This window comes from Ovis canadensis, chromosome 1 (assembly GCF_042477335.2).
Source record: "Ovis canadensis isolate MfBH-ARS-UI-01 breed Bighorn chromosome 1, ARS-UI_OviCan_v2, whole genome shotgun sequence".
In the NCBI taxonomy this organism is placed as follows: domain Eukaryota; kingdom Metazoa; phylum Chordata; class Mammalia; order Artiodactyla; family Bovidae; genus Ovis; species Ovis canadensis.
The window spans coordinates 61966655-61991764 of record NC_091245.1 but is presented as its reverse complement, the minus strand read 5'-3'; the positions used below and the strand labels follow the sequence as shown (position 1 = coordinate 61991764).

The 25110-nt window shown below is 38.4% G+C and overlaps 1 protein-coding gene across 2 annotated transcripts in view; it reads right to left on the bottom strand.

The window, feature by feature from the left end:
- Positions 1-24633, bottom strand: part of PRKACB (protein kinase cAMP-activated catalytic subunit beta) — a 145879-nt gene extending 121246 nt beyond the window's left edge. Inside the window, exon 1 of one of the 2 annotated variants that reach the window (XM_069596231.1) lies at positions 24274-24633. In XM_069596231.1, the coding sequence (XP_069452332.1) occupies positions 24274-24319 (46 nt within the window). In that variant the 5' untranslated portion in view covers positions 24320-24633. The remainder of the gene's footprint in view (positions 1-24273) is intronic. The other variant, XM_069596241.1, reaches the window with a different exon arrangement.
- Positions 24634-25110: the final 477 nt, after the last annotated feature.

The window sequence follows — 25110 nt, the reverse complement described above, 5'->3', positions numbered from 1 at the left end:
TGCGCCACCAAGAAAGAAAGTGGAACAATTAAATTATAACATTATGCTTTGTTACAATTTTTGTATTTCTTAAAGAGAAGAGACAAAAAAAGGGAGTTATTATTTTTGTTTAGGTGTTTAATTTTGGTTATCTGTAAGATATACATTCCTGCTACAAAAGGTATGCAGGGAAGAACAAGACTGGAACCCAGGAGATCTTGTGGGAGTACATTCTTATAATTTCTATACTGAGTGGCGAAAAGGCTAGGATACTTCACAATCCACTATAGGAAATACTATCAAGGTCTCAATAACTCAAGAATGATGGTCTGAACTACAATTTTGAACAACTATCCTGAAACAGAACCCCTTCTACTTTATATGCTGGCAGAGGGAATAACAATGAAGGTGCTGTGAAGATGTTACATATATATATATATATATATTTACACACACACACACCCATCCCAATTTCTAGACAGAATAACAAGGACAGTAACAGCTACTTATAAATACCACCTTGCTCTGCTATGTGCATGTATATGTGTATGTGCATATATCTAACACATTAATATCCTTCTCCCCTTTCCTTAGTAATTTTATGTAAGTTATGATAGAGGTGGTGGACTTTACAATGTAGCACAGGGCAGGAGAAAATTACAGTGATATCATGGCTAACTGAGATGAGTATCATCCAGAGATTGACACAAGGATTGATGGAATTTTAACTCTCTCCCTCCTAAGAAAAAAACCATAGCTTTGACCAGATGGACTTTCATTGGCAAAGTAACATTAAGTTAGATGTAGCATATTGCAATTGCCACTATGCATGGGAATGTCAGTAGAAGGGCATATGTAAGGTGATAAACAGCAAAGTGGACTTTATTACATGTCGCAAACTGGCTCATGTAACATCCTTTCCATTCAGACAAGGCTGAAAAGCTATAAAATGGATAAGCTTTTTTCTATCTTCCATTGATAGTAGTAGGAGAGGTTGAAAGGCTATAAAATATACCTCCTGGACTTCCTATTCCTAAAGTTTGGGAAGCAAATAATATTTTTCCCACTAGATGTCCTTCTAAGATATTTGGAAGGTAGAAATGGAACCCTTTTTTGTATTTTTCTGATGGCAATCATGGTCATGAAAATAAGGTTTCCCAGAAGCAGTGATTCCATGACATCCAGCTTCTGCCCATGAACAAAATTCTATCAACATTATAACACATAAAAAGTCAGGGAGACAGATAAATCTAATAGAATCATTTGAGGTCCTATATTCTGCAATACCTAAAGCCAGATTATCTTCTGAACTTTCAAATTACTTTAGAATATTCTTTGTTTCAATCAGTTTGAACTGGTTTCTGCTTCTTGCAATTGAAAGACACTCATTTAATACATATTATGAAAATAAGTATAATTTTTTGATTATCCCACTTCTTAACAAAAATCAACAATTTTCTATATATAAACTCATTTTAAGAGCAGCTAGGTAATGAGAAGCAAGTTCCCAACTTCCTGAACTGAAAAAGTGAATAATGTTACAGTGATTTGAAAAAGACTGTCAAATTTTATAAGCAAGATTATTGCTGAATAAAAAATACAGGAGAATGGCGAGTGTGTCACATGTGGCTATAAATGTTCAAAGTATTATACTATGGATTATAATGGCCCTTGCCAATAAAATACCATGATCCTAAATTCCCTGTTTCCAGAAAGAATCCTAGGTTCTCCTGCTGTGGTAAATGGAAAGGGTCAGTTTTCATTCCAATCCCAAAGAAAGGAAACACCAAAGAATACTTAAACTACCACACAATTGCACTCATCTCACACGCTAATAAAGTGATGCTTAAAATTCTCCAAGCCAGGCTTCAGCAATACGTGAACCGTGAACTTCCAACTGTTCAACCTGGTTTTAGAAAAGGCAGAGGAACCAGAGATCAAATTGCCAGCATCCGCTGGATCATGGAAAAAGGAAGAGACTTCCAGAAAAACATATACTTCTGGTTTATTGACTATGCTAAAGCCTTTGACTGTGTGTATCACAATATACTGTGGAAAATTCTGAAAGAGATGGGAATATCAGACCACCTGACCTGCCTCTTGAGAAACCTGTATGCAAGTCAAGAAGCAACAGTTAGAACTGGACATGAAACAACAGACTGGTTCCAAATAGGAAAAGGAGTGCGTCAAGGCTGTATATTGCCACCCTGCTTATTTAACTTATATGCAGAGTACATCATGAAAAACGCTGGGCTGAAGGAAGCACAAGTTGGAATCAAGATTGATGGGAGAAATATCAATAACCTCAGATATGCAGATGTCACCACCCTTATGGCAGAAAGTGAAGAAGAACTAAAGAGCCTCTTGATGAAAGTGAAAGAGGAGGGTGAAAAAGTTGGCTTAAAGCTCAACATTCAGAAATCTAAGATCATGGCATCTGGTCCCATCTCTTCATGGCAAATAGATGGGGAAACAGTGAGAGACTTTATTTTGGGGGGCTCCAAAATCACTGCAGATGGTGATTGCAGCCATGAAATTAAAAGATGCTTACTCCTTGTAAGGAAAGTTATGACCAACCTAGACATTATATTAAAAAGCAGAGACATTACTTTGTCAACAAAGGTCCGTCTAGTCAAGGTTATGGTTTTTCCAGTGGTCATGTATGGATGTTAGAGTTGGACTATAAAGAAAGCTGAGCACTGAAGAATTGATGCTTTGGAACTGTGGTGTTGGAGAAGACTCTTGAGAGTCCCTTGGACTGCAAGGAGATCCAACCAGTTCATCCTAAAGATCAGTCCTGGGTGTTCACTGGAAGGACTGATGTTGAAGCTGAAACTCCAATACTTTGGCCACCTGATGCGAAGAGCTGACTCATTTGAAAAGACCCTAATGCTGGGAAAGATTGAGGGCAGGAGGAGAAGGGGACAACAGAGGATGAGATGGTTGGATGGCATCAGTGACTCAACGGAAATGGGTTTGGGTAGACTCCAGGAGTTGGTGATGGACAGGGAGGCCTGGAGTGCTGCGGTTCATGAGGTCACAAAGAGTCAGACACGACTGAGTGATTGACTGAAATGATGTTCTGTCCCAAGACTCATTGACCTTGACGGTAAGCTGTTGCTCTGCTCCTCCTCCTCCTCCTCAGGTTGCCTGTGTTTGGGCTTGCGGGGTTATGAGTGCCACTTCTCAGACTTTTTTTCCACTTTTACATTTTCAGTATTTTTCTACAGCTCTACAATAGCTAATTAAAAAGAAGGATGCTCTTTTATATTTGTTTCTTAGATTTAGTTCTCACCTCATCCTTATTTCCAGCATCCAGAAATGTTGTTGTTCAGTTGTTGTGCCCAACTCTTTGTGATCTCATGGACTGTGGCAAAGCAGGCTCCTCTGTCCTCCACTATCTCCAGGAATTCGCTCAAATTCATGTGCTTTGACTTGATGATACTATCCAACCATCTCATCCTCTGCCACCTTCTTCTCCTCTCCTCAATGTTTCTGAGAATCAGGGTCTTTTCCAATGAGTCAGCTCTTCACATCAAATGGCCAAAGTACTGGAGCTTCAGCATCAGTTCTTCCAATGAATATTCAGGGTTGATTTCCTTTAGTGTTGACTGGTTTGATCTCCCTGCAGTCCAAGGAATTCTCAAGAGTCTTCTCCAGCATAATTACAAAGCATCAGTTCTTCAGTACTCAGCCTTCGTTATGGTCCAACTTTCACATCTCTACATGACTACTGCAAAAACCACAGTTTTGACTATCCAGAAACACTGCTATTTATATTTTAGAATATTCGCTTAAAGTCAATTTTTTCTGTTTATACTGTAAAAAATACTATTTTGATTGTAGTATTTATTTAGAAATTAGATTATATACAGTACTAAAGGCCCTCTTGATTTCCACCCTATCCTAATTCTCCTGCTCTGCTCCTTAGAAGCAACTGCTATTCTAAATTTTTTTGTAGCCTTAAAGTTTCTTTTTTTATATTTTTACATATGTAATTTCCACAAATATCATATATACTAATTTTTAATACACCTGAATGGTATCATGATCTGCATACCTTTTTGCAAGTTACTTATTTCAAATGCATCATATTTTACTTAGCTGTTTCTCTATTGATGCCTTCAGGTTATTCAGTTTCCACTGTTACAAACAAAGTGTGCGGAACATTTGTATTCTTCCCTCTTCCCTCTGCTCTTCCCTCTCCTCTCTCTATCTTCCTCTCCTCCTCATCTCTTCCCTCTGTTTCTCATTTTATTTCTCCTAATAAAAGACATGCTATACCTCTGGTCTTGATTTTTTCCACAATCCTTCATGCAAGTGTTTGCCTATCATCTTAGGTTATAACGTTTATAAAGTCCTCAGCTAGTAATAATTTTTAACAGTTTTAATGAGATATAATTTACATACCATAAATTAACCAGTGAACTGTGGTGCTGGAGAAGACTCTTGAGAGTCCCTTGGACTGCAAGGAGATCCAACCAGTCCATTCTGAAGGAGATCAACCCTGGGATTTCTTTGGAAGGAATGATGCTAAAGCTGAAACTCCAGTACTTTGGCCACCTCATGCGAAGAGTTGACTCACTGGAAAAGACTTTGATGCTGGGAGGGATTGGGGGCAGGAGAGGAAGGGGATGACAGAGGATGAGATGGCTGGATGGCATCACTGACTCGATGGAAGCGAGTCTGAGTGAACTCCAGGAGTTGGTGATGGACAGGGAGGTCTGGCGTGCTGCAATCCATAGGGTCGCAAAGAGTCAGACACAACTGAGCGACTGAACTGAACTGAAGTGTACATTCAGTGGGGTTTTTAAAGTAAATTTATAGTTGTATAACCAACTCCACTACTAAATTTTAGATATCCATCACCCCAAAAGGAACCTCATGCCCATTTGCAGTCATTCTCCATTTCCACCACATGCCCTGAGCAACCACTATCCTACTTTCTATCTCTATAGATTTTTTTCACTTTCATATAAACGAAATTACACAATACACAGTCTTTTGTGTCTCACTTCTTCCACCTAGCATAATGTTTTTGAGGTTCATCCATGTAGTAGCATGTGATATACTTTGCTAAGTTTTCTTGCTGAATAGTATTCCATTGTACAGATACACCACATTCTGCGTCACCAGTTGTTTCCACTTCATGGCTATTATAAATAACGCTGCTATGAGCATTCATGTACAAGTTGTTGGGTAGACATATGTTTTTAAATCTCCTGGATAAATTTCTAAGAGTAAAAACTGCTAGGTATGGTAATTTGGTGCTTAACATTTTGAGAAACTGATAAACAGTTTCCAAAGTGGCTGCACCATCTTACATTTCCACTGGAAGTGGATGAGGATCCAATTTCTTCACACTTTTGCCAATACTTGTCTTTATTAAAAATACAAATTTATTTTTGTACATGTGTAAGTGTTTCCATCAAGAAGATACTGAAAAGAGGAATTCCTGGATTATTGTTTATACTCATTTTCAGTTGTAATAGTTAGAACCATATCATCTCAGGAGGGGCTAGCTCAGTTTACGCTCAACATGCTTGCCGTACATAATACTGTGTGACCTGTTCATCTCTGCTAACCTGATGAATGAAAAAAAGACATCTCATTTTAAATCACACTTCACTGATTATTACTGAAGTCAAAAACCTTTCATATGTCAATTGATCACCTGATTTCATCTTCAGTAATGTATCTATTCATATCCTTTACTGTATTTTTCTTTCATTTATATATCTTTTTGTTGACTTATAAAATGATTTTTATTCTGGATATTAATCCTGTCAGTTTTATGCATTAAAAATATTTCCTCTCAATTTCTTAAGAAATTTGGAGTAACATCTTTCAGAGTTCTATGCAAAACATTTCTCCCAACTACTATCAATTACAGTCTTATGCTCCTTGATTCCTGTGACTAAGAACTTAACTATCTATTCTAAGAGTACATTTCATTGTTTCCCCGGGAGTCCTATGAGATATGCATACAAATAAGACCTCTAACTCCTTTCCTGGGAGGACAAATGAATAAGGCTACTTTTGGACATGTACCAGTCAGGTTGTTAAAAAAAAACAAAAGCAAACAACAACATAAAAACTGATATTAGTATTTTAAGAAAAAAAAAAAAGGAATTCATTAAATGGGTAGAGTATAGAATGGTTAGGGAAACAACATCAGATTAAGGCAGGCACCAAAGGAGGTAAGTCACAATTGAGAAGCAATGCATTTAAGACCCCCTTCATGGATCACAGCTGCGTCATGGCAAAGGGGCTTGCATAACTCAATGAAGCTATGAGCCATACCACGCAAGGCCACCTAAGATGCGTCCTAGTGAAGAGTTCTGACAAAATGCAGTCCACTGAAGGAGGAAAAGGCAACCCACTCCAATATTCTTGCCTGGAGAACCCCATGGACAGTATGAAAAGGCAGAAAGATATGACACTGGAAGATTGCCCCCCACCCCAGGTCAGAAGGTGTCCAATATGCTACTGGGGAAGAGCAGAGGGCAATTACTAATAGCTCCAGAAAGAATGAAGTGGCTGGGCCAAAGCAGAAATGATGCTCAACAGTGGATGCATCTGGTCAAAGTCTGATGCTATAAAGAACAACATTCCATAGGAACCTGGAATGTTAGGTCCATGAATCAAGGTAAACTGGATGTGGTCAAGCAGGAGAGTGCACAATTGAACATCAACATCTTAGGAATCAGTGAACTAAAATAAACAGGAATGGGTGAATTTAATTCAGATGACCACTGTATCTACTACTGTGGGCAAGGATCCCTTAGAAGAAGAGTAGCCCTCATAGTCAACAAAAGGGTCCAAAATGCAATATTTAGGTACAATCGCAAAAATGATGGAATTCCAGCTGAGCTATTTAAAATCCTAAAAGATGTGCTGTACTCAATATGTCAGAAAATTTGGAAAACTCAACAGTGGCCACAGAACTGGAAAAGGTCCAGTTTTCATTCCAATCCCAAAGAAGGACAATGCCAAACTACTGTACAATTGCACTCATTTCACATGCTAGCAAGGTTATATTTAAAATCCTTCAAGCTAGACTTCAGCAGTATATGAAGTGAGAACTTCCAGATGTACAAGCTGGGTTTCGAAAAGGCAGAAGGACCAAAGATCAAATTGCCAACATTTGCTGGATTATGGAGAAAGCAAGGGAGTTCCAGAAAAATAACTACTTCTACTTCATGGACTATGCTAGAGACTTTGACTGTATGGATCACAACAAACTATGGAAAATTCTTAAAGAGATGGGCAAACCAGACCACTTTAACTGGTTTCCTGAGAAACCTGCATGCAGGTCAAGAAGCAACGGTTAGAATCGGACACAGAATTGACAGGCTCAAAACTGGGAAAGGTGTTTGGCAAGCCTGTATATTGTCACCGTACTTATTTAACATACAAGCAGAGTATATGGATACAAAATGCCAGGCTGGATAAAACACAAGTTAGAATCAAGATTGCCAGGAGAAATATTAACAACCACAAATATGCAGATACCACTTTAAAGACAGAAAATACAGAGGAACTAAAGAGCCTTTTGACGAGGGTGAAAGAGGAGAGTGAAAATGCTGGCTTGAAACTCAACATCCAAAAAAACCTATGCTTATGGTATCTAGCCCCATCACTTCATGGAAAATAAAAGGAGAAAAAGTGGAAGCAGTGACAGATTTTATTTTCTTGGGCTCCAAAATCCTTGTGGGTGGTGGCTGATGAAATTAAAAGACTCTTGCTCCTTGGAAGGAAAGCTATGACAAACCTAAGACAGCATATTAAAAACCAGAGACATCACTTTGCTGACAAAGGTCTGTATATTCAAAGCTATGGTTTTTCCAGTAGTCATATACAGATGTGAAGAAGAAGGCTGAGCACCAAAGAACTGATGCTTTCAAACTTTGGTATTGGAGAGTACTCTTGAGAGTCCCTTGGACTGCAAGGAAATCAAACCACTCAATCCTAAAGGAAGTCAACCCTGAATATTCATTGGAAGGACTGTTGCTGAAGCTGAAGCTCCAACACTTTGGCCACCTGATGCAAAGAGCTGACTCACTGGAAAAGACCCTGATGGCAGAAAAGACTGAAGGCCAAAGGAGAAGGGGACAGCAGAGAATGAGATGGTTAGATGGCATCACAGACTCAATGGACATGAATCTGAGCAAAGTCCAGGTAACAGCGGAAGACAAAGGAGCCTGGTGTGTTACAGTCCCTGAGGTAGCAAAGAGTCAGACACAACTTTGTGACTGAACAACAAGAAGCACTGAATATACTGTCTATTATGAAACAGATACTCAACCTCCAATCTGATGGCAATGCCATCAATGGATATTCATTGCTACACCACTATATTCTCAATTCTGCAAAATAAATCTCCATTTGATCTTCTGTTTTTGAGTCAAGCTCACAAGACTCACTTGCAATATTAGTTTCTTGTTAAGACATTGCTTCTAATATGACAAGTAAACCAGGCCTGAAGTTCAAGTAAAAGTGAAAGTGGCTCAGTCATGTCTGACTCTTTGCAGCCATGGATTATACACTCCATGGAATTCTCCAGGCCATAATACTGGAGTGAGTGGCCTTTCCCTTCTGCAGGGGATCTTCCCAACCCAGGAACCAAACCAGGGTCTCCTGCATTGCAGGCAGATTCAACTACAAAGATATAATTATTTCAAGGAACATAATTAGTCTTCTCTACCACCCAGCAGAAGTATTTTGATGGCTATCTCTCCAATCTTATATTGGAAATAAATATAAAATAAAAACCAAAAGCATCAGTTGGCACATCATTCTATACGATCAGTATATATTTTTATAGTAATTTCTAGATATACCGATTGTTATGACTATATTTAAAATAAGCATCTCTCAGAAAAAAACACTGTCAGTTTATCATCTTCTGTCTATCAAGAAACTGTATTCATCTATTCACCAAGTATTTCTTGAGTCTCTACTGTGTGCTGAGCATACCACCATGTGATAGATTTCAGTCAACAGCAAAAACTGACATTATAATTTAGTGGGGAAAATTGTACTATTAAAAAAAAGGGCATGATTCCATGAAAATATATAACAGGAGACCTTAATCTAGTGTGGGAAAATCAGAGAACATCTCCCTGAAAGCATAATAATTGAAATAAAATATGAAGGATGTGATAAAGGGTTAATAAGGTGAAAGGAAAAGAGAAAAAAAGACTTTCAGACAAGAAACAGTATGGGTAAAGGTCTTATAAAAGAAAAATATCAGGGTGAATTTCAGAAATTATAACTTAAAAATGGCATTTTTAATTTTCAGGAAATCAGTAACTATGGATAGGTACTATTTATATCTTTGGTTAATTCCTTTGAGAGGCTCCTCTCTCCACAGAATTCTCCAGGCAAGAATACTGGAGTGGGCTGTCATTCCCTTCTCCGGGGGATCTTCCCAACTCAGGGATCGAACCCAGGTCTCCTGCATTGCAGGCAGATTCTTTACTATCTGAGACATGCACAACTCTCTTTTGAGAGGTTTATATAAAATCAGAAAATGGAAGAAGATATTTGGCACAGTAAATTTTCATAATCCATACTAATGGGAGATATTAATATAGGTAATCTTAAGCAAGAAATAGCAGACAAAATTATTTTGATTTAGTTTTGAATTAACCCAATACATTTTTCCCATAGTAGACTGATTTGATTTGCTCAAACTAATTATTTGTAATATATTAATAAACATTAGCTAGCAAAACAATCATTTTGCATTTGGGGTATGTTTCTAAATACTACAGCTCTGGGTGTTAAAGTCAGTGACAATGCCAAGGTAATCATAGTAATAACAATGTCTTATTGTATCTTAAAATGCGCTATAAGAAGTGATAGGAAGGAAGTCAAATAAGATACACGGGTCAAATTATGACAGGCATTATATGCCATGCTAAGAATAGATTCTATTGTACATTCAATGGAGTAAAATAAAAATGATTTAAGTAGGGAGCAACCAGAACAGATTTGGGAGATAGCTAAGAAAACTGAGGGCTCCCCAGGTGGCATAGTGGTAAAGAATCCACCTGTCAATGCAGGAGATGCAACAAAAGATGAGGGCTCGATCCCTGGGTCGGGAAGATCCCTTGGAGGAGGAAATGGTGACTCATTCCAGTATTCTTGCCTGGAAAATTCCACGGACATAGAAGTGTGGCGGCCTTCAGTACATAGGGTCACAAAGAATCAGACACAACTGAGCATAAATGCACACGTACACATAAGAAAACCAAAGGTAAGGAGATTGATGAAGCAAATATTTTTTTAGATATCCTGGAAAGGGATGATAAAGAACTGAACTAAGATAGGAGCACTGTAAGGAGAAATAAGAGGACAAATTACTGACAAGACCCAGTCACCAATGAGAGGTAGGGGAAAAGGAAAATGAAACAATCTAAAATGACTCCCAGATTTCTGGCTTACATGACTTATTTCTCCATTTTCACCAAAATAGGGGATACAGATTTAGGGAAAAGATAATTTCCTCAACTTGACTTTCCAGGTAACATAGCCAAGTAAAAATTAAACATGACTGGAGAACTGAAGAAAGATATCTATTAGCACAAAGACAGCAATAGGAAGTGGCAGTACCTGAAGTAACTTGAGTGGATGACTCACTGGGGAAACACTGCAGAACAGAGAAACTAAAGGAAAAAGGTCAAAAAGAGGATTACTGATGATACTTGCCAAAGCAGGCAGGAATAGAGAGCAGCCTTAGGATTTGAAGTATAAAAGGAAAGAAGGTAGAAACTGTGAAATCAGCCTACTAAAAAGTTTGGTTTTGAAGGAGATTTGATAAAAACGAGAGAACACAGCATAGAGGAAGAAAGTTTACATTTTCATATTATTTTTCAAATGGTAAAACTTGAATATACATATATATGTTTACAGTACAAATACATGTATATGTGTACACATATACATACATAAAGGGGAAGAAGAGAGTGGAATAGTCGAAAATATGAGTAGGTCTTTTAAAGCATGATACCAAAGTTAAAAACTGTAAAACATACTTTTGATTACATAAAAATTTAAATTTTTGTAAAGCTGAAAGATAAATAGGAAAAGTTTATAACACAGAGCCAGAAAAAGGTTAATAATAATAATAAAGACACTCAAATATTTCAACTGAAATATAACCACAGGTTACTCATTCAGTTCAGTTCAGTTCAGTTCAGTCACTCAGTCGTGTCCGACTCTTTGCAACCCCATGAATCGCAGCACGCCAGGCCTCCCTGTTCATCACCATCTCCCGGAGTTCACTCAGACTCACGTGCGTCCATCGAGTCGGTTACTCATTAAAAATACAAAAATTACTAAAAAAAACATAAAGTTCAACTTTTGTTAGCAATAAAATCAACTTAAAAGTATGAGATGCTATTTCATGCTGAGTAACTAAAAATCTAAAAGTTATAGTAACATTCTTATATTTCAATGGAACAAATTCTCATGGTTTTGTACGTTTATATGCATAGAAAACAAGTATCAAAAAAAATAAAAAGTCTTAAAAAATAAATCTACAATAATATTAGTCTCAACACTTTTCAAAAAAGATGAAAACAACTTAAATGCCCAACGACAGGAGTTGCCTTTTTAAAAAGATAGTACATAATCATACAATGAACACAAGTATTTTGCTAAAGTAAAAAAGGAAAGAAAACCCAAAAGCTGTTGAGATTGTAGAACATGAGAAGGCTCATACAATGCTGATAGAAATGCAAACTGGCACCACAACTTCAGAAAACTATTAACCATATTTATTAAAACTGAATTCTACCACTAAGTATATACTCAATAGAAATTCATACATATGTTCACCTGTATACATGTACCAGAATGTTTAGAGGAGCACCATTACAATAGCCTTCAAATAGAAACTTAACATATAGCAACAACAGAATGAGTAAATTGTGATAGACTCAAACAATAGAATACAATACAGCCAAGAGAATGGACAGTTTCTAATTATACTCAACAGTAGGGATGAATCAGACACAAAAGATCACTCACTGTATGATCACATTTATAAAGTAACCAAAACTAATCAATGCCATTGGAAGTAGGGAGAATGGTTACTATTGAAGAGTTAAAAAATTAGTTCTATAAATGTTATTATTTTAATAAATTTAACACACTGAATGTTAAAAATTCCCTACAGAATAACATCTGACTGTATGGGAAAATTCATGACATAAAAATGAAAAAAGTGCAATGTATACTACAGATGGCAGATTAGGTAATGGTTAAAATTGCAGGTTCTAAAGACTACTTGGGCTTCCCAAGTAGCACTAATAGTAAAGAACCCACCTGCCAATGCAGGAGACATAAGAGATATGGGTTCAGTCCCTGAGTCAGGAAGATCCCCTGGAGGAGGGCACGGCAACCCACTTCAATATTCTTGCCTGGAGAATCCCATGGACAGAGGAACCTGGCAGGCTACATAGGATTATTAAGAGTCAGACACAACTGAAGTGACTGAGCAGGCAAAGACTACTTGAATTTGAATCCCAGTTTATATGCTATTGGGCAAATTACTTAACTGCTTCAGTTTCTTCACCTGCAAATGGTGTTAATGAAATTACAGACCACCTTGGGCTGTGAGGTGGATCAAATAAAATAAATGGGATTAAAGCACTTATGATAGTGTCTGGCACATTATAAAAGTACTACACTATTATTATTATCCCCCAAAAAGAATTACTCCCCCTAAAGTAGTAATAACTGCAGGCAACTTTCTGAAACCCTCCTTCTTGCATCTAGGATTCTAGAGAGATTTCTTTTATTAAACAATAGTTAATTTTTGAATTATGTAGACCAAAGCTCCTTGTTTTTTGATAGATTAAATTTCTGTTAGAATTCAACACTGAGTTCCTGTTAGAATTTCAGTGATTTCAAAAGAGGTTCTATACTGTGTAACTCCCTTGCCATGTAAAAAGTGCTAAATTTTATGCTCAAATATAGTAACTAATCTCACTATCAGTTTTCTGGTTCAATCTTTCTCTGCCTTTTATTTTGAGACTCCTGTTTATTTTTTTAAATTTTACTTTAAAGATAAATGCCTTCTCTAGCAAAACACTTGAAATCTTTAGCTGTGGTAATTAAGGGGGACTGGGGACACTGATGTTGAGGAGGTCCAAGAGTGATTAATAAATAAATGAAGATTGACAATAAAATGGAAAGTTCCATTTCTGGCTTAGGAAAATGAAAAGCTTCCCCCACCCTCTAGCTCAGGGTTAAAAAAGAAAAAGATGTCTGAGATAAATCTGGCTAGGGTACAGTCTTCAGATACTCAGTCAAACACTAATCAATGTGTTGCTGTGAAGGTATTTTGTAGATGTGATGAGAAGTCCATAATCAGGTCACTTGAAGTAAAGATTATCATACGTAAACTGAGTGGGTCTGATTCAATCAACTGAAAGGTCTTCGAAGAGCAGAACTGAAGCCTCCCTGAAGTCAGCCTGTGGACTGCAGCTTCAGCCTATATCTGAAAGTTCCAGCATGCTCTTCCTGACAATCTACCCCATGGATTTCAGACTTGCCCAGCCAGCCACCAACTTGCAATATAGCTCTTAATATATAGCCTATTGGAGAAGGCAATGGCACCCCACTCCAGTACTCTTGCCTGGAAAATCCCATGGACAGAGGAGCCTGGTAGGCTGCAGTCCATGGGGTCGCCAAGAGTCAGACACGACTGAGCAACTTCACTTTCACTTTTCACTTTCATACACTGGAGAAGGAAATGGCAGCCCACTCCAGTACTCTTGCCTGGAAAATCCCATGGACAGAGGAGCCTGGTAGGCTGCAGTCCATGGGGTCGCCAAGAGTCGGACACGACTGAGCAACTTCACTTTCACTTTTCACTTTCATACACTGGAGAAGGCAATGGCACCCCACTCCAGTACTCTTGCCTGGAAAATCCCATGGACAGAGGAGCCTGGTAGGCTGCAGTCCATGGGGTCGCCAAGAGTCGGACACGACTGAGCAACTTCACTTTCACTTTTCACTTTCATACACTGGAGAAGGAAATGGCAGCCCACTCCAGTGTTCTTGCTTGGAGAATCCCAGGGACGGGGGAGCCTGGTGGGCTGCTGTCTATGGTGTCGCACAGATTCGGACACGACTGAAGTGACTTAGCATATAGCCTATTAACAATTTTTCTCTGGCAGAACCGTTGCTGATATAGGACTGAGTTTTCTAGCACTGGTAAGATTATTATGAAAGAGATAACTAAAGCATTTATAAATTTTTAATGAAGTACCTAATATGACATGGTGGTTAAGAAACAGATTCTAGAGCCACACTGCCTAGGTTCAAATTCCAGCTTGACTACTTACTATCCATGATACATCTAGCAAGCTGAGCTAGGATAGGAGGAGCTAAATTAGAAACAGAACCGACTCTTACAAAAGAAGCTAAGTAACATCTGTACAAACATGTTCTCTCAATTTTGTGGCTAACATACCACAGTGGTCTGCTGATGCTCTATAGTCTTCTAATTGAATAAGTGGTACAGAAATTGAATACTTATTAAGTAGGACCCCAAAATAAAGAGATCTCAACACAATATCTTTAATTTTTTGAGTCAAGGTCCAGATGGATAATACAGATTTGGCAAGGACTTACAGGTTTAGATTCAACAGTTGTTTTACTAGAAAACAAAAGTTTGAAGTCATTGAAAAGTTAACATTATACGAACAGTAGGCAACAGGGAATACAACCTTAAAACAATGGCCATAAAGCCTGGGACTTTATACCTTTTAATAGCAAGTCAGCTAAAGATAGGGAATTTACACTGGATTTTGAGAGGCAGTCCTAATGGCAAATGTGCCACAGAATCAGCCCTCACTGTGAACTGTCAATTAGTTCATTTCTCTAAAGGAGTCCCAAATTTAGTTCAGAAAACTATCCACACAGATACAGAACATTACTGAATCTATTTATATTATAATCAAAAACTGAAAAACCAAATTATTACCACAGGAAATACCCTATACTGTACTTCCAACAAAATTCTCGTGTTTGTACATTTACTTATTTAAAGCTTTCACTATACTATGAGCAACAAGAAGGCAACTGTTTATCTCCTTCATGACCCTCCTCCAAAATAAAAAAATATATAAATGAAGAGATGAATTATAATACATTAAAATATGAAAATTTAATCTAGATCTCATTTCTATTTAAGCAATTTAAGTTACATCTTCATATCAGGGGAAATAATTTATTATTTGCAAACCGCAATATTAACAAGAAAGAGGGCTATTTGCTACTATTAATGAGCATTTTTGAAGCTGTAAGGGACTGAAAGGGTTACAGAATCTACAAAAAAAGAAAAAAATTAAAAAAGCATCAATGTTTTCCAGCAATTTTTAAGTTACTAAAGATACTAGCTGAATTTATCAAAACAAATGCTTTTACCTTTAAACACAAATAATCAGTTAAATATATTTATTCTCTAAGCCAAGTTTATGAAGGTTTCACTATACTTCTTTTATTGGTGTACAACTAGCTTTTGTAAGTTTTGAGGAATAGCTTGTAAGTTCTAGTGTTTTAAATTCAGGTGAACAATTTTCTCTACCTATACCTTTGGTTTATATACTTCAATCATGTAGACCTATTACAGAATAAAGAGTTCCAGGCTTGTTTTGTTTTGTTTTTTAGTTTATTCTCAAACAATAGACGTTCAATTCTCTTGCTCCTATTAGCTGTCCCTGATTTTAACTTTTGTGTATAGCTTCTGCTATACACAAAACATCAATACTACACATAACATGCTAAGGGTTTTTCACTAAGAATAGAATGTCTTATGTCTTGTTTTGAATCTACTCCCCTGATGACCAATATTTAGATGGTCTCTTTACCTACAGTAGAACATGAGAATATCTTCAAAGATCATACAGTGATTTAAAATTTGTTTCTTAGGCCAAATTCAGAAACTATAATTCTTTAAGTATGGATCAAAAAATTTCTCCTAAATATATTACTGTATATTTGCTTACACTAAGGCTCATTTGCCAATTTACCCACATAATTTTGTGATAGTCTTTAATTCTCAAGTCTTGCTACTTTAAAAATAAACCTTCTTTCTTTTAATAAACATGTATGGAAATCACTGAACTATAAGGCCAGAAAAGACCATAACCTTTCTAACAAATTTGTCCTTCTTAATTTTATAGTACAGCTTGGAGGTATTAAAACACTTATCTAAAGTGAACTAATTGAAAGAATTAGAAAATAGAATTTAGATTTTTCTTATTCTGAGTTCACACTCTTACTATTAAATCACACTTTAAGTTTTTAATATCTATTTTAAAGATCTCTAGGAGAAGAATATTGATACTTAGTACAATATATGTTGGTACAATATTTTACATGTTTTCCTGCTACTCCACATGACTCTACAAAGCTCAACAGCTTACAGGATGCATACTTTAATAATGAAAGTAACACATTTTATCTGACTTTAATTTTGTTTCTTTAAAAGTTACACTGTTCTCATCAGTGCTCTGGCTTTTACTTTTTTCAAAACAAACAAAAAAAGCTAAACTTTTAGTGGCTACAGTTCTTAATTTATAGAAGCTACATCAGATGTCATACATAGTTCTATAGATTCTAAACAGCTAACCTTAGAAGGGGAGCAAACTGAGATGCAATGTGGAAAAGAGCGTCCGATCATCCAAGGTCATTTTCCCCCCATAGCTGAGAGAATTATAGACAATCCACATATGAAATAACCAATCAGATATCATTTCTCAGAAATTCCATAGGTACCCTAAGTTCAACATGCCCCCCCCAAATCTGTTCCTTCCCTTATGTTCATTTCCTGACTCCATTAATGGCATCACAACCCACCTACCAAGGCAAAGAAGCTAAAAACTTGGGAGTTATTCCCAATCCCTCCTTTACCTCATTTCCCAAATGCAATCAGTAAAGCATAGTCTGCTCATTTTTAGTTTCCAAATTTCTTACATTTTAGGTCCTTCCTGTATCCCTACCTTTACCATCTTGATCCAGACCCTCAAAGTCCCTCACCTGAGAGACAGAGTCTTCTAATAGATTTCCTGCCTCCACTTCACTTGTTCCATATGCCATCTTCACATCACCATCTAAGTAATCTCTCTAAAATCCAAATTTTATCATATCTTTCTCTTATTTCAGAGTCCACAATAGCTTTGATAGTTTTATCCCATAGGATGAAATTCAGACTCTGTCCATTTCTTGAGTCTCATCTTTCATTGTACAATCTCCCCTCTTCCCTACCACCAAACCCCTCCTTTTTAGTCACAATGAACAACTTACTTTCCTCCTGGAATATGTCATGCTGTTTCAACCCTCTGGATCTTTGCTCACTCTGTGTGTTCCGTCTTCTCAGAACACACTTCTTCATGTAATTCTACTGTTGAACATTTACCGTTTTCAATGCTCAACCCAGGGCTCACCTCTTCTTTGAAGTCCTTTTTGGACTTCATCCCCCGCCCACATCAGTGGAAATGACTATACTTTCTACTGGTTCCCTCAGTGAACTCAAGAAGCCATTTTTAACAGGTTTTTTATATTACTATTAAGTTGTTGACATGTCTGTCTCCCTCGTCCAAAATACGGGCATGCTGGAGCAGGTACTGGGTCCTATTCAATCTTTTTTCCCACAGACTTGCATAAAATCTGTCACGTTTTAGGCGTTCAATATGTTAGAATGAATAAATGAAAGCATGACTGAATGAACAAAGAAAAAAACAATAGAAGATACTCTTGAAGGAGTATTTTTTAAATTAGGAAAAATACTCAATATAATATGGTACTGACCTAGGTATATTTACCTCCCATAAATACCACATTTTTCTATTTAACGTAGTTGTGTTTTTTTTTCTTTCCCCATTAAAAACCTAAGATTTATTCCTTTGAGGAAATTTGGACATATATGTGTACTAGCATTTATTATCACATAAATATACAGACAATTTTATAAACTATACTAATTACTTATTTTATTAATTTAATGGAATATCAGAATGATTTATGGTCAACTCCTGACTATCTGGGCTTCCCAGCTGGGGCTAGTGGGAAAGAACCCATCTGCCAATGCAGGAGAGGTAAAAGACGCAGGTTCAATCCCTTTCCAACCCCCGGAGGAGGGCACGGCAACCCATTCCAGTGTTCTTGCCTAGAGAATCCCCTGGTCAGAGGAGCCTGGTAGGCTACAGTCCACAGGGTCACAAAGAGTGGGACAGGACTGAAGTAACTTAGCATACACTATCTGAAAGAATCTTAATACCTATATGCTGAATTACCTAGGATCTTTTCATGTGCTGCTTCTGCCACTCAGCCACGGCTTACTTTTCTAAACTAGCTTTCATGGCTCTAATTATCCTGTTGCTGGCAATGAAAAGCAACAATATCCTAAGTGCAGGACGCTGACCAGGAGAATGGGAAAAATGGCTCCTGAACAGGAGGTAATTTTATACAGTAAATAACCTGCACAAAATTGAATCACAGAATCATGAAACTGAATGTGATATTAATAAAATGTATTTATCATCCAAATAGTGTGGCTGTTTTGATTTTTTTATTTTTTAAACTAATGAAGACTATTTCAAAATTCTTCTGCGAATATATCAAAATGGAATGTTACTAATTTTCCTTTAAAAAATAACTGAAAGTTTAAAGACATGAATAAGATATGAGATCACTAAATTTGTTCTTATTCAAAGCTATAAAAATTTTCATTGAAATATATTCACTGAGTTCCAGTATTAAAAACTAAAAACAATTCTAATTCTAGTAGAGTCCAATAAGGAAATTAACTTTGTACCTAACTCTACAGATTATATACAAATTACTAAACTATAATAATATGTTCACTAGGTTTGTAAATGCTTATTCAGATGAAAAACTGAAAAAATAAGTCAATTTCTAGTACAAGAAAAGATAAATACAGCATTTTGTCATCTATGAACACTTGTGAGGATCTACAAATTACAAAGATGATGGAAAGATAGGTTGGTGTTTTTATTACATGCTATGCTCTAAACTTGGAGAAGGAAATGCAATCTACTCCAGTATTCTTGCCTGGAGAATCCCATGGATAGAGGAGCCTGGCAGGCTATAGCCCATGGGGTCGCAAGAGTCGGACACAACTTAGTGACTAAATCACCACCACCACCATGCTCTAAACTATGCTATGCTCTAAACCTGTGCTGTCCAATATATCAAACACTAACTGCTGCATGTAAGTTAAAAATTCAGTTTCTCAGTTTCCCTGGTTACATTTCAAGTGCTCAATAGCTGCAGGCAGCTAGTGGCAACCACAGAAGACAATGTAGATAGGAACATTTCTATCACAGCAGAAAGTCTGATCGGATAGTGCCAAACTATGCAAACCATGGTATAAAATGCAAATTTCCAAATACTTTTAAAATGGCAGTACAAGTTCAAAAAGTAATTTTTCAATTGGCTATTTCACAGAAAGGGAAACTATACATATATGAATGAGAACAAAAAATTAAATACAAATATTAATGAAGGTTTAAATATATAAAATCAATTTTCTATGGCTGACTCTGAAATTATACCATATTAAATCTGAAAAGACTTTCAAGGTAATTTAATCCTTCATCCTCATTTTATAGAAATTGAATCTAGAAGACAGCACAAGAAAAAAAAAAAAAAAACAACTTTCATTTAAGATATCCAAATAGTCACTATTGAAAACAACCAAAATTTCCTATAATAATACTGATTAAAGTGAAGTCTAAACTATTCTGTGTGTCTCAGAATAAGCTTTTCTGTTGCATACAGAGGGTGTTTGCACAGTGGTTAGGACTTCAGGTTCTAAGGTTAATCTGCCTAGTTCAAATGTTACCCTTTCACTGAACTAGCTGTGCAACCTTAGGCAAGTCATTTGGGCTCTCTGAGCCTCCTTTTTCTCATCTATAATATAAAATGGAGCATAACTGAACTATGTTACATAGCTGAAAAGATTAAGAAAATTATGCATGCAAACTTAAGAGAATCTGGCACATAGTAAACCCTTAAAAAATGCTAGTTTTTATGAAACCTGCATTTTGGTTGAACCTAGTCTACTAATGGGTGACTTTCTTTAGCTTCCATTCATCTTCAGAAGTTCTTAAGACAGAGAAACATTCTGGAAAACATAAAAATAAAAATCATTGTATGAACACTGGTGGCTCTACCACTTGCAGTCACAGAAGAATGTGCATCCAAACCTCTACCAACACTGTAACCACAGGCCTCAGCACCATGGTTCTGACAATGTTACACATAGAGCCCACAGGGAACATGCAAGGGGAACGGAAATCCACTGTGTGTGTGTGGTTTTTTGTTTTTTTTTTTCATGAAATTAAAAAAAAAAACTTTCAGGTTAAAATAGGTGACATGATTTTTATGTTGGGGACTGTGAATAAAGTGAAAGACAGGATAAGTGAAACAATTTTGAATGACAAGTTTAAAATTTCTCAGAGAATTATATGTTCACTTATTTTTCTAAAATTTATACTTCTGCCTATTAGCTGAAGTTTAAATAATTACATTCAAATTTTGAGACCCCTATATTTATGAGAAGACTCCTATATTTATTTACTATATTTAGGAGAAGGGGATGACAGGATGAAACAGTTGGATGGCATCACCGATTCGATGGACATGTGTTTGACCAAGCTCCAGGAGTTGGTGATGGACAGGGAAGCCTGGTGTGCTACAGTCCATTGGGTCACAAAGAGCTGGATGCAACTGAGTGACTGAGCTGACTGATATTTATGAGTAATTTTTTTTTAATATATAAAACAAGCAGGTATGTAAGAGTTGCTCTTTCATTAAGTTTTAAGACATCTCAATACAATTTCCCAGTTTATCACAGTAGAATAGGTACCCAACTTAATGTTGGGCTTCCCAGCTAGCACGGTGGTAAAGAATCTGCCTGCTAATGGGGAAGACACAAAAGAGACATGCATTCAATCCCCGGGTCGAGAAGATCACCTGGAGAAGGAAACAGCAACCCACTCCAGTATTCTTGCCTGGAAAATTCCATGGACAGAGGAGTCTGGTGGCCTACAGCCCATGGGGTCACAAAGAGTTGGACATGACTGAGTGCAGAACAGCAAGCATTGGGGTACAGACTTCAGTACAGTACAACATAAGCACCAGATGGTCCAAGCTAACTAAGACCCTGCTCAAAGATTTTTATGCCCAACTTCATTGTTCTGGAATATTTTTAGAACTAAGGTCCAGAGTCACCTGTATAAGGCATGAGCCAAACCTCAAATCCTATCTGACCTGATATTTTTAAATCATTTCAAATCAAACATTTTCCTATTGGTAGTTTTCTGAGTTTTAATCTCATATTCCATAATGTTAGCATTTGTCACATTTTGCTTTTCAGTTAACTTTTATATGTACATTTTCTCTTTCACATTAGATAGTAAAACTTCTTGAGCTTTTACTTACAGGGTCTCCATATGAAACTAATACACCTGGTAGACACTTTGAAAATATGTGTTACTTGATTAGTTAGTGATGCAGAATAGAGTCAGGGGACCAGATTCAATTCCTTACTCTGATATAACTAACAGTATGATCTCAGCTCCTGCTTCTTCAGAGGTCAAGTTCTCTTTGAAAAGGAATGATTACATAGGCTGATCTCTAGGACCACTTACATGTCTAAAAGCTTACACTTTTATGTATTGGTTGAAGTTTAAATTCAGTTCAGTAGCTCAGTCGTGTCCTACCCTCTGCCCTGTGGACGACAGCCTGCCAGGTTTAAATAACTACATTCAAAGTCTGAAAGGCATATGTTGAAGTTTAAATAACTACATTCAAATTTTGAAAGCCATATATTTTCAAAAGTAATTTTTAAAAACTATACAAATCAGTTAGCTATATAATGGTATAAGTTATTCTTTCATTAAATATTAAGATATATAGATAAAAATGTCTTTGTTCACCATGGTAGACCAGCAGCAACATGATAACATTGCTCCAAATGAAATTACAAACTAATCAACATGTGACATTTCAAATGATTGTCCAGTGAGACAGTTATTTTCTCTTATCACTTCAAAATATGTATTCAAACTACTATAATGACCTTCAGTTTCCATAAATAAACTTCTATAAAAAGCTGGCTAACATAAGAACTAGGCTGTCACTAACAGTTAAAGCTTATGAAATAATTTACTCAAGCATTTTTAAAGTTTCCATTCTGTTTCCAGTAAATATTCTAAGATTATCTCATAGCTAGAAGCTTCAAATGTCTAGGGGAGAATTTGTTTGATAACCTTAATAATGGAAATATATAGATCACAAAAGAGTCTACTATTACTATTAAAAATATAAACACTGTACAGGCCAGTACTTGTTAATAAAAAAATCACTGATATGATTCAATTACCAAGCACACTTTGTAATACATTAGTACATATTTTATCTTTATGTTGCTGCTGCTGCTAAGTCGCTTCAATCATGTCTGACTCTGTGAGACCCCACAGACGGCAGCCCACTAGGCTCCTCTGTCCCTGGGATTCTCCAGGCAAGAATACTGGAGTGGGTTGCCATTTCCTTCCCCAATGCATGAAAGTGAAAAGTAAAAGTGAAGTCTCTCAGTCGTGCCCGACTCCCAGCGACCCCATGGACTGGATCCTACCAGACTCCTCCATCCACGGGATTTTCCAGGCAAGAGTACTGGAGTGGGGTGCCATTGCCTTCTCCATCTTTATGTTAACAGAACTTCAAATTAGCAAAATGACAAAAGGCAGAAACAATTCTTTACACTTCCCTCATTTTTAATACTTTCTATACAGTTACTACATTTGTGCAATTATAAGAAAAAAGACCACTGAAGTTCCACCTCTACATTGTTTTTTTTTTAAATGTCCATCTCACATATTGAAGACATTGAACTTTTCTGGAGCTCCTGAAAATTAACACCAAAACCTTATTGGTGAAACACAAACCACATAATTTGACCTAACTATTCATACTAAACAAAATGAATGACTAGATCTTTCCAAATTGATCCTGCTTTACTGACATGGGGGAAGTGAAGTGAAGTGAAAGTCTATCAGTTGTGTCTGACTCTGCAACACCATGGACTTTAGGGTCCATGGAATTCTCCAGGCCAGAATACTGGAGTGGGTAGCCTTTCCCTTCTCCAGGGGATCTTCCTAACCCAGGAATCGAACCCAGGTCTCCCGCATTGCAGGCGGATTCTTTACCAGCTGAGCCATAAGGGAAGCCCTGATATTGGGGTGGGAGGGAGACTAAATTAGAAATTAACTTAAAACACATTACAAACACAGAAACATTAAAAGATACTGTTTACACAAATTGGAATAAATCATCAGGTATCCCCTATTCATCTGGCATTGCCTCAAGTGCTTACATGTCATTTACTCCTAGTAACAAAACAAATACTTGTTATCTGTTCATTCTGAATTATAAGATCTGAGTTGTACCGGGCAAAGGCAAAAACCATCCAGATTTACTGATTGACTAATAGACGGACTGACAGATAAATAAACAAAATCATATGGCCATACAGTAAAGTGCAGAGTGCCTGCACTTGCAGCACTCAGAAGAAATCCACGGTATTCTGGAAGCACTTCAACTCGGAGTAACAGTCCGAGTTGTCTGAAATGTTTTACAGACATTGTAGCAAATTTTCGAATGTCTTAAGAAAAGGCAAATCTGTCCTGCTTTTTTTCTCTAATGGGAAAAGTTGCTGCTCACTCTAACTATATTTTCAACTCCTAACCTGAAGAGATGGAGGATCTCTAAAACAGTTACCCATTTAGGATTAACCTCACCTGCGGAGAAGCAGAGCAGCAGTCCCTGACCTGATGATAAAATTGGGTTAGACCCAAGTGATGGAGAGAAAAGAGACAACACTACCTGTGGCTCCCAAAGCGGGGGACGGGGGCGGGGGGCGGGGAGGGAGAGAGCTTGGGATGGTCCAAGAGACTTCTTTATCCCGACCATATTTGGGGAAGCGTCTAAGCTTGGGAGTCCCCCCACTCTAGTGTAAAAGGGAGTCACGGGGACCTCTCTCCTCCCTCGCCCTCTCCATCCGGCCCTCGACGCTCAGCTCTCTCGCCGGAGCTGGGGGGAGGGAGTGGAGGAGGAAGGCAGCTGGTCCCCAGGGCCCCCTTGAGTGGTTCCCGGCGGCCGCTGAGGCCTGGACCATGCCTGCGGCCTCCGGGCTCCGACCCCGCGCCAGCCCGCCCAGCGGGCCCCCAGACCCGGCCCTTGACTCACCGCTCTCCACCTCGCTGCCTTTCTTGGCGGTCGCCGCGTTCCCCATGACTGGGGCGATGGGAGGAAGGGTTGAGGGAAGGGAAGCGGGGCTGGCACCGTCCCCGCTGCTCCACAGGCAACGGCAGCTCCCGCTTCTACACCGGTCACAACAGTCAGTGCCCCCGGGACTGGCGCCCAGAATGCGGGCGGGAAGACTGGGCAGGTTCTGAAGCCAAGGCTTCAGCGAACTCAGCCCCGGCGGCAACGGCGGTGGCGGCGGCAGCGGGCAGACACTCCCCCTTCCCCCGCCCCGCCCCCCCTGCGCGCCCCCGGGCAGTCGCGCACCCGGGCCCGGGACCCTGTCCCTCTTCGCCAGCGGGCGCGCGCGCCGGAAGTGACGTGCCGGCCTGGGACGCGGGCGACGGGCTGAGGGGAGCCTCGGCCCCGGGTAACCCGGGCTGGCACCTCAGCGGCCCATGGGGCTGGGATGTGGTGGCCCGGGCTTACTCTCGGATGCCCATCCCAGAGATATGGGAGGCAGCGTAGGGACCGTTAGCTTTCAGGAACCTGTCGTTTCTTAAGAGTGGCGTTGGTCATGCCCTGGAGCGGGGCCGCAGGAGGCCTTAACGCGGTTTGGGTTGCATTCTTTGTGCCTCGCATCGCGGCGGCTCCTCGCTCAGAAGCTTCCGTGGCCCCACAGCCCCACCGGTCCGAGAGGATCGCATGGTCTGGGAGGAGATGGCACAGGAGGGGAAACCCCTTGGTTCTCGCCTCCGGGCTTTGTGGACTGATCAGTATCAAGCCACGGGAACAGCCTCGTCCCTAATTCCGATCGTGGTTCGGAGCCTCTCTTTGCGT